The 12572-nt window shown below is 43.0% G+C and overlaps 1 protein-coding gene across 1 annotated transcript; it reads left to right on the top strand.

Annotated features, from left to right (window-relative positions):
• Positions 1-9941: 9941 nt before the first annotated feature.
• Positions 9942-11962, top strand: LOC115177298 (protein S100-A1). Its single transcript, XM_029737945.1, has 3 exons — positions 9942-10063; positions 11041-11202; positions 11689-11962. Exons 2-3 carry the CDS (start codon positions 11062-11064, stop codon positions 11851-11853), a joined length of 306 nt encoding a protein of 101 aa, XP_029593805.1. The 5' UTR covers positions 9942-10063; positions 11041-11061; the 3' UTR covers positions 11854-11962.
• The last annotated feature ends 610 nt before the right edge of the window (positions 11963-12572 follow it).

Here is a 12572-nt window from a genome sequence, read left to right as displayed (position 1 = left end):
TGTACAGCAATTTCATCAGGTAACATGAATACAAAGCTGGAGAGGTGGTTAGAATAGGATGGGAGGCCAAGACTCTGTGTAACTAATAGGGAGTCAGTCCTGAGAGTGGGAACAAACATAGTCTGTCCCACGGTCGGGTAAACAAGCAAGTCCATAGTCAACAAAGCCTGCAGGAGTCATGAGGCAAATAGCATAAAGGAAAGGCTGTGCTCTGTGGTTCTCCTCCTCGTTCTAGTAATCAAGGGGCTGAACAATTACCTGAGTTAACCAAGATAACATATATCCCTTTGATGCCTGTAATATTAACTCATGATACACAAACATTTACTAAAAATCATTTCATTTATACTTTATTATACCTTTATGAGGGGGACTTTGTGTATGAATGTCTGTCTGTCTGTCTGTCGGTCTGTCTGTCGGTCTGTCTGCAGCGCTGTGGTTTATGATGACATCATCAATGTGTTGATTGTGGAGATCAAAATAATCCAGAACTCACCACTAGATGTCATGAGAACTCTTAAAGTCCTACTTGTCCTCCATCTTTCCTCCCTCAATGATAATATCACTATGCCACAGTTTGTGTTTGTTTGTTCATTTGGGCTATGACAGTCTATTACGAATCAGTCTGACAGTATTTTTGACAGTATTTAAATCTCAAGACAGTATGACATGCATCAGAAAGGCATTAGGAAGTTCCAAAGATCATCAGGCAATAATGTACCTACTAGTTCCTGAGAGTCTTATCTTTCACTGATTGGATCCCAATACTTTGTAGCATGAACCATTCAAAAGATAGAGCCACATTTGAAGGAAGAAAAGAGAAACAGCTGTTTATTACAACAGCATCTAGCAGCATCCGGATGTTACTGATGTAACCCTGGTTCTATGATCCAAGCAAAAAGGTTCTCTCATGACCCCATTTTCAAATCAGGTGACCCCATGTAGCGAACCCTAGTTTGGGAAGCACTGCACTATGGGCTCTATTTTGGGCTGACTTTGAGCCAGTGCAGTTGTCAAACACATGCTTGGCCATTTCGACTTGTTAAAGCAAGCACTCTTCTGTTTTCTAACGCTTGGATTGGTAATTGACCTGTCTCATATGAGGTCGCTTGTGCTGAGGTGTCTGGCAATATCTGAGGTGTGTCCTTAAAAACTTTGCAGTACTAACATGGTTGGTTACGGTATGGATTTTGTCAGAGGAAGCCTATCCAGCTGTGATGTACAGTGCCTATACGCGCATTGGAACAAGAGATTTAGAAAAAACAAATACTAATGGTTTTGTTGACATTTCATTTCTTTGATAAAAAAACAAGCCTATTCTCAATTATATACATTTATATAAATGATCATGGGATTGGGTTAGAACAGAGCAAAAAACATGGGATATTTATATATGGTCCCCATTCTGCATGGAGAGCTCTCAGCTCTGTCTATATATGGTCCCCATTCTGTATGGAGAGCTCTCAGCTCTGTCTATATATGGTCCCCATTCTGAATGTAGAGCTCTCAGCTCTGTTTATATATGGTCCCCATTCTGTATGGAGAGCTCTCAGCTCTGTCTATATATGGTCCCCATTCTGTATGGAGAGCTCTCAGCTCTGTTTATATATGGTCCCATTCTGCATGGAGAGCTCTCAGCTCTGTTTATATATTGTCCCATTCTACATGGAGAGCTCTCAGCTCTGTTTATATATGGTCCCCATTCTGCATGGAGAGCTCTCAGCTCTGTTTATATATGGTCCCCATTCTGCATGGAGAGCTCTCAGCTCTGTTTATATATGGTCCCCATTCTGCATGGAGAGCTCTCAGCTCTGTTTATATATGGTCCCCATTCTGCATGGAGAGCTCTCATCTCTGTTTATATATGGTCCCCATTCTACATGGAGAGCTCTCAGCTCTGTTTACATATTGTCCCATTCTACATGGAGAGCTCTCAGCTCTGTTTATATATGGTCCCCATTCTGCATGGAGAGCTCTCAGCTCTGTCTATATATGGTCCCCATTCTGAATGTAGAGCTCTCAGCTCTGTTAATATATGGTCCCCATTCTGTATGGAGAGCTCTCAGCTCTGTCTATATATGGTCCCCATTCTGTATGGAGAGCTCTCAGCTCTGTTTATATATGGTCCCCATTCTGCATGGAGAGCTCTCAGCTCTGATTATATATTGTCCCATTCTACATGGAGAGCTCTCAGCTCTGTTTATATATGGTCCCCATTCTGCATGGAGAGCTCTCAGCTCTGTTTATATATGGTCCCCATTCTGCATGGAGAGCTCTCAGCTCTGTTCATATATGGTCCCCATTCTGCATGGAGAGCTCTCAGCTCTGTTTATATATGGTCCCCATTCTGCATGGAGAGCTCTCAGCTCTGTTTATATATGGTCCCCATTCTGCATGGAGAGCTCTCATCTCTGTTTATATATGGTCCCCATTCTACATGGAGAGCTCTCAGCTCTGTTTACATATTGTCCCATTCTACATGGAGAGCTCTCAGCTCTGTTTATATATGGTCCCCATTCTGCATGGAGAGCTCTCAGCTCTGTTTATATATGGTCCCCATTCTGCATGGAGAGCTCTCAGCTCTGTTTATATATTGTCCCATTCTACATGGAGAGCTCTCAGCTCTGTTTATATATGGTCCCCATTCTGCATGGAGAGCTCTCAGCTCTGTTTATATATTGTCCCATTCTACATGGAGAGCTCTCAGCTCTGTTTATATATGGTCCCCATTCTGTATGGAGAGCTCTCAGCTCTGTCTATATATGGTCCACATTCTGCATGGAGAGCTCTCAGCTCTGTTTATATATGGTCCCCATTCTGTATGGAGAACTCTCAGCTCTGTTTATATATGGTCCCAATTCTGTATGGAGAGCTCTCAGCTCTGTTTATATATGGTCCCCATTCTGTATGGAGAGCTCTCAGCTCTGTTTATATATGGTCCCCATTCTACATGGAGATCTCTCAGCTCTGTTTATATATGGTCCCCATTCTGCATGGAGAGCTCTCAGCTCTGTTTATATATGGTCCCCATTCTGCATGGAGAGCTCTCAGCTCTGTTTATATATGGTCCCCATTCTGTATGGAGAGCTCTCAGCTCTGTTTATATATGGTCCCCATTCTGTATGGCGAGCTCTCAGCTCTGTTTATATATGGTCCCCATTCTGTATGGAGAGCTCTCAGCTCTGTTTATATATGGTTCCCATTCTGTATGGAGAGCTCTCAGCTCTGTTTATATATGGTCCCCATTCTGTATGTATAGCTCTCAGCTCTGTTTATATATGGTCCCCATTCTGCATGGAGAGCTCTCAGCTCTGTTTATATATGGTCCCCATTCTGAATGTAGAGCTCTCAGCTCTGTTTATATATGGTCCCCATTCTGTATGGAGAGCTCTCAGCTCTGTTTATATATGGTCCCATTCTGCATGTAGAGCTCTCAGCTCTGTTTGTATATGGTCCCATTCTGCATGGAGAGCTCTCAGCTCTGTTCATATATGGTCCCATTCTGCATGTAGAGCTCTCAGCTCTTTTTATATATGGTCCCCATTCTGCATGGAGAGCTCTCAGCTCTGTTTATATATGGTCCCCATTCTGTATGGAGAGCTCTCAGCTCTGTTTATATATGGTGCCATTCTGCATGGAGATCTCTCAGCTCTGTTTATATATGGTCCCCATTCTGCATGGAGAGCTCTCAGCTCTGTTTATATATGGTCCCCATTCTGTATGGAGAGCTCTCAGCTCTGTTTATATATGGTCCCCATTCTGCATGGAGAGCTCTCAGCTCTGTTTATATATGGTTCCCATTCTGTATGGAGAGCTCTCAGCTCTGTTTATATATGGTCCCCATTCTGCATGTAGAGCTCTCAGCTCTGTTTATATATGGTCCCCATTCTGTATGGCGAGCTCTCAGCTCTGTTTATATATGGGCCCCATTCTGTATGGAGAGCTCTCAGCTCTGTTTATATATGGTCCCCATTCTGTATGGAGAGCTCTCAGCTCTGTTTATATATGGTCCCATTCTGCATGGAGAGCTCTCAGCTCTGTTTATATATTGTCCCATTCTACATGGAGAGCTCTCAGCTCTGTTTATATATTGTCCCCATTCTGCATGGAGAGATCTCAGCTCTGTTTATATATGGTCCCATTCTACATGGAGAGCTCTCAGCTCTGTTCATATATGGTTCCCATTCTGTATGTATAGCTCTCAGCTCTGTTTATATATGGTTCCCATTCTGTATGTATAGCTCTCAGCTCTGTTTATATATGGTCCCCATTCTGCATGGAGAGCTCTCAGCTCTGTTTATACACTGCTCAAAACAATAAAGGGAACACTAAAATAACACATCCTAGATCTGAATGAATTAAATAATCTTATTTATAGTTGAATGTGCTGACAACAAAATCACACAAAAATAATCAATGGAAATCCAGTTTATCAACCCATGGAGGTCTGGATTTGGAGTCACACTCAAAATTAAAGTGGAAAACCACACTACAGGCTGATCCAACTTTGATGTAATGTCCTTAAAACAAGTCAAAATGAGGCTCAGTAGTGTGTGTGGCCTCCACGTGCCTGTATGACCTCCCTACAACGCCTGGGCATGCTCCTGATGAGGTGGCGGATGGTCTCCTGAGGGATCTCCTCCCAGACCTGGACTAAAGCATCCGCCAACTCCTGGACAGTCTGTGGTGCAACGTGGCGTTGGTGGATGGAGCGAGACATGATGTCCCAGATGTGCTCAGTTGGATTCAGGTCTGGGGAACGGGCGGGCCAGTCCATAGGATCAATGCCTTCCTCTTGCAGGAACTGCTGACACACTCCAGCCACATGAGGTCTAGCATTGTCTTGCATTAGGAGGAACCCAGGGCCAACCGCACCAGCACATGGTCTCACAAGGGGTCTGAGGATCTCATCTCGGTACCTAATGGCAGTCAGGCTACCTCTGGTGAGCACATGGAGGGCTGTGCGGCCCCCCAAAGAAATGCCACCCCACACCATGACTGACCCACCGCCAAACCGGTCATGCTGGAGGATGTTCCAGGCAGCAGAACGTTCTCCACGGCGTCTCCAGACTCTGTCACGTCTGTCACATGTGCTCAGTGTGAACCTGCTTTCATCTGTGAAGAGCACAGGGCGCCAGTGGCGAATTTGCCAATCTTGGTGTTCTCTGACAAATGCCAAACGTCCTGCTCGGTGTTGGGCTGTAAGCACAACCCCCACCTGTGGATGTCGGGCCCTCATACCACCCTCATGGAGTCTGTTTCTGACCGTTTGAGCAGACACATGCACATTTGTGGCCTGCTGGAGGTCATTTTGCAGGGCTCTGGCAGTGCTCCTCCTGCTCCTCCTTGCACAAAGGCGGAGGTAGCGGTCCTGCTGCTGGGTTGATGCCCTCCTACGGCCTCCTCCACGTCTCCTGATGTACTGGCCTGTCTCCTGGTAGCGCCTCCATGCTCTGGACACTACGCTGACAGACACAGCAAACCTTCTTGCCACAGCTCACATTGATGTGCCATCCTGGATGAGCTGCACTACCTGAGCCACTTGTGTGGGTTGTAGACTCCGTCTCATGCTACCACTAGAGTGAAAGCACCACCAGCATTCAAAAGTGACCAAAACATCAGCCAGGAAGCATAGGAACTGAGAAGTGGTCTGTGGTCACCACCTGCAGAACCACTCCTTTATTGGGGGTGTCTTGCTAATTGCCTATAATTTCCACCTGTTGTCTATTCCATTTGCACAACAGCATGTGAAATGTATTGTCAATCAGTGTTGCTTCCTAAGTGGACAGTTTGATTTCACAGAAGTGTGATTGACTTGGAGTTACATTGTGTTGTTTAAGTGTTCCCTTTATTTCTTTGAGCAGTGTATATATTCAAACTTTACAACCAATCATTGACAATGAATGCACTATCGCGAGGTTGAATGAATGGGACTGAACATTGACGATTCATTTCCTATAGGCTAGCACTAGCAGTAGCAACCTTCATTTGTCAAGGTCAATCAAAATCAAAATGTCGTCTCAGAAAATAAAATTTGATTTTTTCTATCCTGGTCCACAAGCAAAAAAAACCTGCAACCACAGCAGCCCAAAGGGATAAAGACCCTGAGACTGCTGTATCTAGCACCTGCAGCAGTCTACCTGGTCCCCCAGCCGTGCACGGGCCCCACCAATGTCAATGATGTCAATAAAACATTGCCAGCCTCCACGGAGCAAGATGTCAACCTCAACCCAACCGGCGACTGCTGCAACAGCTCTGCGTTAGCCAGGCCCCACGCGGAGCATGCAAGGCCTACTACTGCACCCATAGAGAAAACAGGAAAAAAGATCAACCTATTGGAGTATATTGAACGAGGGCTCAGTTCAGCACAAAACATCAGATTTTAGCTGCAATTTTGTGCAGATTTAAAAAAAAATATTGTTCAGAATTGATCAAAGGACCATTCCAAATTGTTAAACGGGCTGGATCTGGTCCGTGGGCCTCCAGTTGAATAGCCCTGCCATACATCATCCCCACGTACTCAGCACTTGTTTGAATTGGTTGCCTACAGACCCAGATTTTTGATTGAGGTCATTTTTGTTTTGGTCTGTTTGTATTTTTATTAAATTGGAATTTGTAATTAAAACCCATTGAAAATATTGAGTGTCATAAATGTTATTTTTTTGTTTTTACTGAGCTACTCAAAACAGAAAGAGAGACTAGTCGAGGTAAGCCCTGCCGCTTCAGTGCTGCTATGGGTAAAGTTCCCCCTAGAGATGCTTGAGGGAGACATGTTCACACACTTCTGGCATATACTTGTTACAGAGCCACCATGTACTAAGATAGTTTAACTCAATGACAAGAGTGTGCAAAGCTGTCAGCAAGGCAAAGGGTGGCTACTTTGAAGAATCTCAAATATAAAATATATTTTGATTTGTTTAACACTTTTTTGGTTACTACATGATACAATGAGTAGACGTGTCCAGACTTTTGACTGGTACTGTAGGTATGCTGAAGATCTGATGATCAAGAAGTGTCAAATCAAGGTAGAATGTAGACTAAAGAACCCTACATGTCAGAATAATGTTACATTACGAACGCTTATTCAACCATTCCACTCTACTTCTAAAAAGATTTACCTTGAAAGATGCCACGATGACGTCATAAATAAAGTCCTGGGACTGTATCCATAAAGCATCTAAGAATAGGAGTAGTGATCTAGGATCAGTTTTCACTTTTGGATCATTATGAATATGAGTTTTATGGACAGGGAGGACCTAATCTTAGATCAGCACTCCTGCTCTGATGCTTTGTAGATACGGGTCTGTAATGTTCTAGAATTTTGATGATGTATATTTTGGGAAGCAGAATGCTAAAACGTGAATTTTTACCCAAAAGATGCTCTGATCTTCATAACACAGTACACTTATAGAGTAGGCTACGCATGTGCTATTTCTTTATTTAGTTGGCATTTTGCAGGATGAAGTCCCTTGAGATGCCCATCTAGTTTTCAATGTCTGTTGAAAAATTGTCCCAGTGTTTGGCTAGGATCTGCGAACAGCTGGGCGACATAGGTAAGGCTTTTACAATGTCACTTTAAAGTAACATTTGTCCATAAAAATAAAATGGACAGATTTATTAATTGAATTCAGCAACGGAAAAAAATATGTTTGCTTTGACTTTTACTTACAAGTCTGTCTTCCTTTGACAACACAGAATGTATTCAGCTTGGCCCAAGATGGCTCCCCTCAGTTGTCCACATTGTGAAGGAGAAGAGTTCATCTTGGCCTTCGGGTGTGGCGAGACCCTGAAGCCTGCACATGGCCATAACTACATTACCCACCTTGTTTTTACCACTACATCACTGATATTAATAAAGAATCATAAGTAATATTGTAATAATTCATGTGAATGTGAAAACACGACCATCCTTGTGCTCCATTGATGTCTGTTTGTGCGGAGCTTAATTAGTAATGCCTAGGAATACAAATGTGAACGCTATGTCATTTGAGAAAGAGATACCTATGAAAAGATTTTCTGATTTTATGCAATTCATCACTACAGCTGACTGAACAGCAGCTAATGCTACTTGTCAGTGTGAATCATTTCTCATATTTCGCCCTTTCAGAGGTATAACATTACAATTGTATAGCTAATAGACTATGTGTTTGTAGATGGACTGAGGTGAATGTGCTTCTCCAGCCTATCAGCCACGGTGAGAGGTGTATGGGGAGAGAGGTGATTCGGCCGTTTGCCATAGAAACACCAGCTTTTCTGCGTTTTAATTTATATTTATTTATTATTAATAATGAATTGTGTTACATACACAATTATGTAACACATAATTCACAATTAATAATAAATAAATACAAATTAAAACGCAGAAAAGCTGGTGTTTCTATGGCAAACAGTGTTGTTATATTTCAGTCTTCTGTGATGTATATAAAGTGTAATATTGGGATGCAAACTCAAAGTTGAGTACATTTGAACTCTATATCTGACATGCTACATGTGTCTTCTTTTTTTAACCTCTACGGGATCAGTGTCCCTATAGCGAGACGGTTGTTGCTAATGTGCGCTAATATGTACGCAGCACAAGACCCAGAAGAGGGAGAGAGTCATGATGCTCATGACTATATGAGACTGGCTGTGCTTTTCTGATGCTGGGGAGAAAAAGGACAGCAGCTTGGAATATCCATCACGTGTGTCAGAAGAACACATGCTTTGCCTTTTACTTACACCCAGGTTTCTTCTTCTGGTCAGGAGGACTACTGTGTACTGTATTAAACTGATGATGCCAAACACCAATATACAGCCAACTCCTGATAAGTGTGCTTAGTGCATTGCAGTTTACCAATCTTCATTTTGGAGATTGAACAATCTTTTGGTGATTGTGTTGCTTTTTATCTGTATCTGTTTGTGCCAGTTAAATGCACTCATTCATGACCGTCTCAAAGCCAATGCTAGGCCAACATTAGGAGTTGAGTCCGGAGTGGCTGATGTGACTTTTCCTGTTTTTCTGCATGTTTCAGCCTGCATGAGAGAGTTATGCTAAAGGAATGCAGAGCAAGGACCACCACAAGATACAGCAAGCACAGACTAACCCAACCCATATGAATGCACTCTGTTACCTTGACAACAGGGACACACCCTATCTACCCCACACACACACACGCCCGCGCACACACACACACAACACACATACACACTGTCACTGATCTCCTGGTGATTTGAACCCAGCCAATGTCATCATCGATCATTTAGTCAATGCTGATTGGAATATAATCCAGCCAGGTGGATATTGATGGTTGTCATGGTTAATGGTTATTGTCATGCCAGCCTCTTCCACAGTGGCTCCTATACTGTTCTCTGTATGGTGTTGCCAAGCCAACTGTGTTATAGAATAGATCCTGATCTGCTTGACTCTGTTCCAAAACACACAGGGAGTGGTAGACTACTGTGGGCTGAGGTAGAGGCTAAGATAATACTGTAACACTGCGATAGAGGTGGACAGAGGGGGAGAGGTGAACCATGAAGGGAACAGCAGTAGTGAGTCTCCAGCTGATCTAAATGTGTTCTCTCTCTGGGGACTATAAAGATGTAACTGAATAAAATGGTATTTAATTCCAGAAACATCATCCCACCCTCTTCATCCATATAACTATTCTTCCAAACATACTAGTGTGCACTCTTGTCACCCCTCTCTGCGTCTGTGTTCAGCATCATTGGTATAGATTTGTGTGAATGAGATCATTGAGTTCTCAGTGTGTTAATGCGATAAGAAAAACATTCCAGGTGATCAATGTCTATTTTATCATGTTGAATTCAAAGATGAGAGGAGTCAAAGACATCAAGTCTAAACTCTAACCTCCTCTCTCCTCTTTCTCCCTCCCTCCCTCCCTCCCTCCCTCCCTCCCTCCCTCCCTCCCTCCCTCCCTCCCTCCCTCCCTCCCTATAGGCTACACACACTCATAATCAGAGGGGCGTTGCCTGTTCTTTATAAATTCCTGAACAAACTTTCTCACAGTTCTTGCGCAGTACGTTACTTCCCCACCCTGTTCTGTTAGTGTCTCTCCTCTGTTCGGTAAGTAACCGTTTTTCACTTATTCTACTATTACTATTGGTGTCTTTGGTTTAATGGAGTAGGTTATCTAGTGTAATAAACAGGCTCAAACAACTGTAATAACTGTTTCCAAGTGTGACTAGCTACTGATCTGTCTCGTCTGGTAAACTTGTAGGCTATAATGTTCATTAGTCTTCGCTTGATTTGATTCAAAAATCTGTTATTCTATGGTTTGTTATGCAGGATGATGGGCCATACTATTTACTGATTAAGACATAATGTAGTCTATCTATAGGAAAACCTTTGAACATTGAAGCAATGTTTTTGTTTTAGAACTCTATTAGGCCTACAAACGTTTTTCTCAGCCGGTCCAAGTCATTTTATAGGCATTATTACTCACCAATTATCATCAGCTTGATTTCTTTACACTGAACTGTTGCAAAACCCTTTCCTCTCCTGTCACACCCCTCTCCATCCCCAAATCCCCAAACTTTCACACTTATGATGATGTGTCACATGGTCAAGCTATGACAGAGGTTATTTAACCTTTTTTTAACTAGACAAGTCAGTTAAGAACAAATTCTTATTTACGATGACGGCCTACCCCGGGTCCAACCTGGTTAAAGGACAATCTACACAGCTAGAGATGTTGGATATTCCTAAAGAAATGGGGAGGCACCAAAAGAAAAGGAGGAGTCGGAGGTAGAGGGAATGTGTAAAGGAGTGGAAGATGACAGCTTAAATGTCACTAAGTAACAGACTGTGCTTTCAGAGACAAAGAAAGCCAACTCCCATCCTCCCTAAATGTGCATTGTTAATTAGTTTTCTGCAGGGTTAGTTCACCATTAGTCAACATATTAGTGATATCAAGACACTCACTGTACTGAGTATGTATCTGCTACTGTAACTTACACCTCCTCCCTCTATCTCCCCTCCCCTCTCATCTCCCCCTCCTTCTCTCCCCTCCCAACTCCCCGCTCCCTGTCTCCCCTCCTCAGTGTATCCTTCTCTCTGCAGCCATGCCGTCTCAGTTGGAGAGTTCCATGCAGTCCCTGATCACGGTGTTCCATTGCTATGCCGACAAGGATGGTGACTGCAACACACTGAGCAAGAAGGAGCTGAAAGAGCTGATGCAGACAGAACTGGCCAGCTTCCTGAAGGTAACACAGACATCCCTCTCTCTCTCTCTTTTCTACCCCTCTGTTTTTATCTCACTGTCCCTCTACACTTTCCCCGTATTTCTTGTCTTACCCCCTTTCACTCTCTTTCAGATTTTTCTCTGTCACTTTATTAGAATAAACAGCATCCAGTTAATCTAACCTCCTCTTCCCTCCTTCCTTCCATCTCTCTCTTTTTATTTATTTTTACATTTAACCTTTATTTAACGAGGCAAGTTAGTTAGAACAAATTCATATTTGCAACGATAGCCTACACCGGCCAAACCTGGACGACGCTGGGCCAATTGTGCACCGCCCTACAGCCTGGAATCAAACCAGAGTGTCTGTAGTGATGCCTCTAGCACTGAGATGCAGTGCCTTAGACAGCTGCGCCACTCGGGATATCTCACTCACTCACTCACTCACTCACTCACTCAATCACTCACTCACTTACTCTCTTCATCTCCTCCATCTCTCCTTCCCTCTCAGTCCCAGAAGGACCCAGCTGCCATAGACAAGATCATGAAGGATCTGGACCAGAATGGTGATGGTAAGGTGAGCTTTGAGGAGTTCGTCTCTCTGGTGGTGGGCCTCTCCATCGCCTGTGAACAGATCTACCAGCTCCACACCAAGAAGGTTGCTGCCAAGAAGTGAAGGAGGATAGGACAAGGAGAAAGAGAAGCAGAGATGGCTGTTTTTATATATGTCGTTTTTATAAATCAGTCTTACTGTTGTGAATAAACACTGGCTTTCCCAAACTGTATCTCTGTTTGTCACATTTGTTGTATTTGGCCTGTAATTTGTCCCATACGTGTAAGACAAAATAGACAGTGCCAGTCACGATCCATCCATCCTCAGTTTTCTCCTATCACAGACATTAAACTCTTTAACTGTTTTAAAGTCACCATTGGCCTCATGGTGAAATCCCTGAGCAGTTTCTTCCTCTCCGGCAACTGAGTTATGAAGGACGCCTGTATCTTTATAGTGACTGGGTGTATTAATACACCATCCAAAGTGTAAAAAAACTTCACCATGGTCAAAGGGCTATTCAATGTCTGCTTTTTATTTTTACCCATCTACTACTCGGTGACATTCTTTGCAAGGCATTGGAAAACCTCTTTGTAGTTGAATGTGTGTTTGAAATTCATTGCTCGACTGAGGGACCTTATAGATAATTCTATTTTTTTTTTTTTTTACAATATAATTATTGGAATTTATTTTTACAATTTAACAATCATCAGCAAAATATGACAATCAGACAATGCCCCATTATTCCCCCATCCTTACAGATAATTGTAGGTGTGGAGTACAGAGATGAGGTAGTCATTCAAAAATCATGTTAAACACTATTATTGCACACAGATTCCATGCAA

The sequence above is a fragment of the Salmo trutta genome, chromosome 37 (genome assembly GCF_901001165.1).
Source record: "Salmo trutta chromosome 37, fSalTru1.1, whole genome shotgun sequence".
Lineage (NCBI taxonomy): Eukaryota > Metazoa > Chordata > Actinopteri > Salmoniformes > Salmonidae > Salmo > Salmo trutta.
Note: the sequence above shows the minus strand (reverse complement) of the source record. Positions and strands in the feature narration are given on the sequence as shown.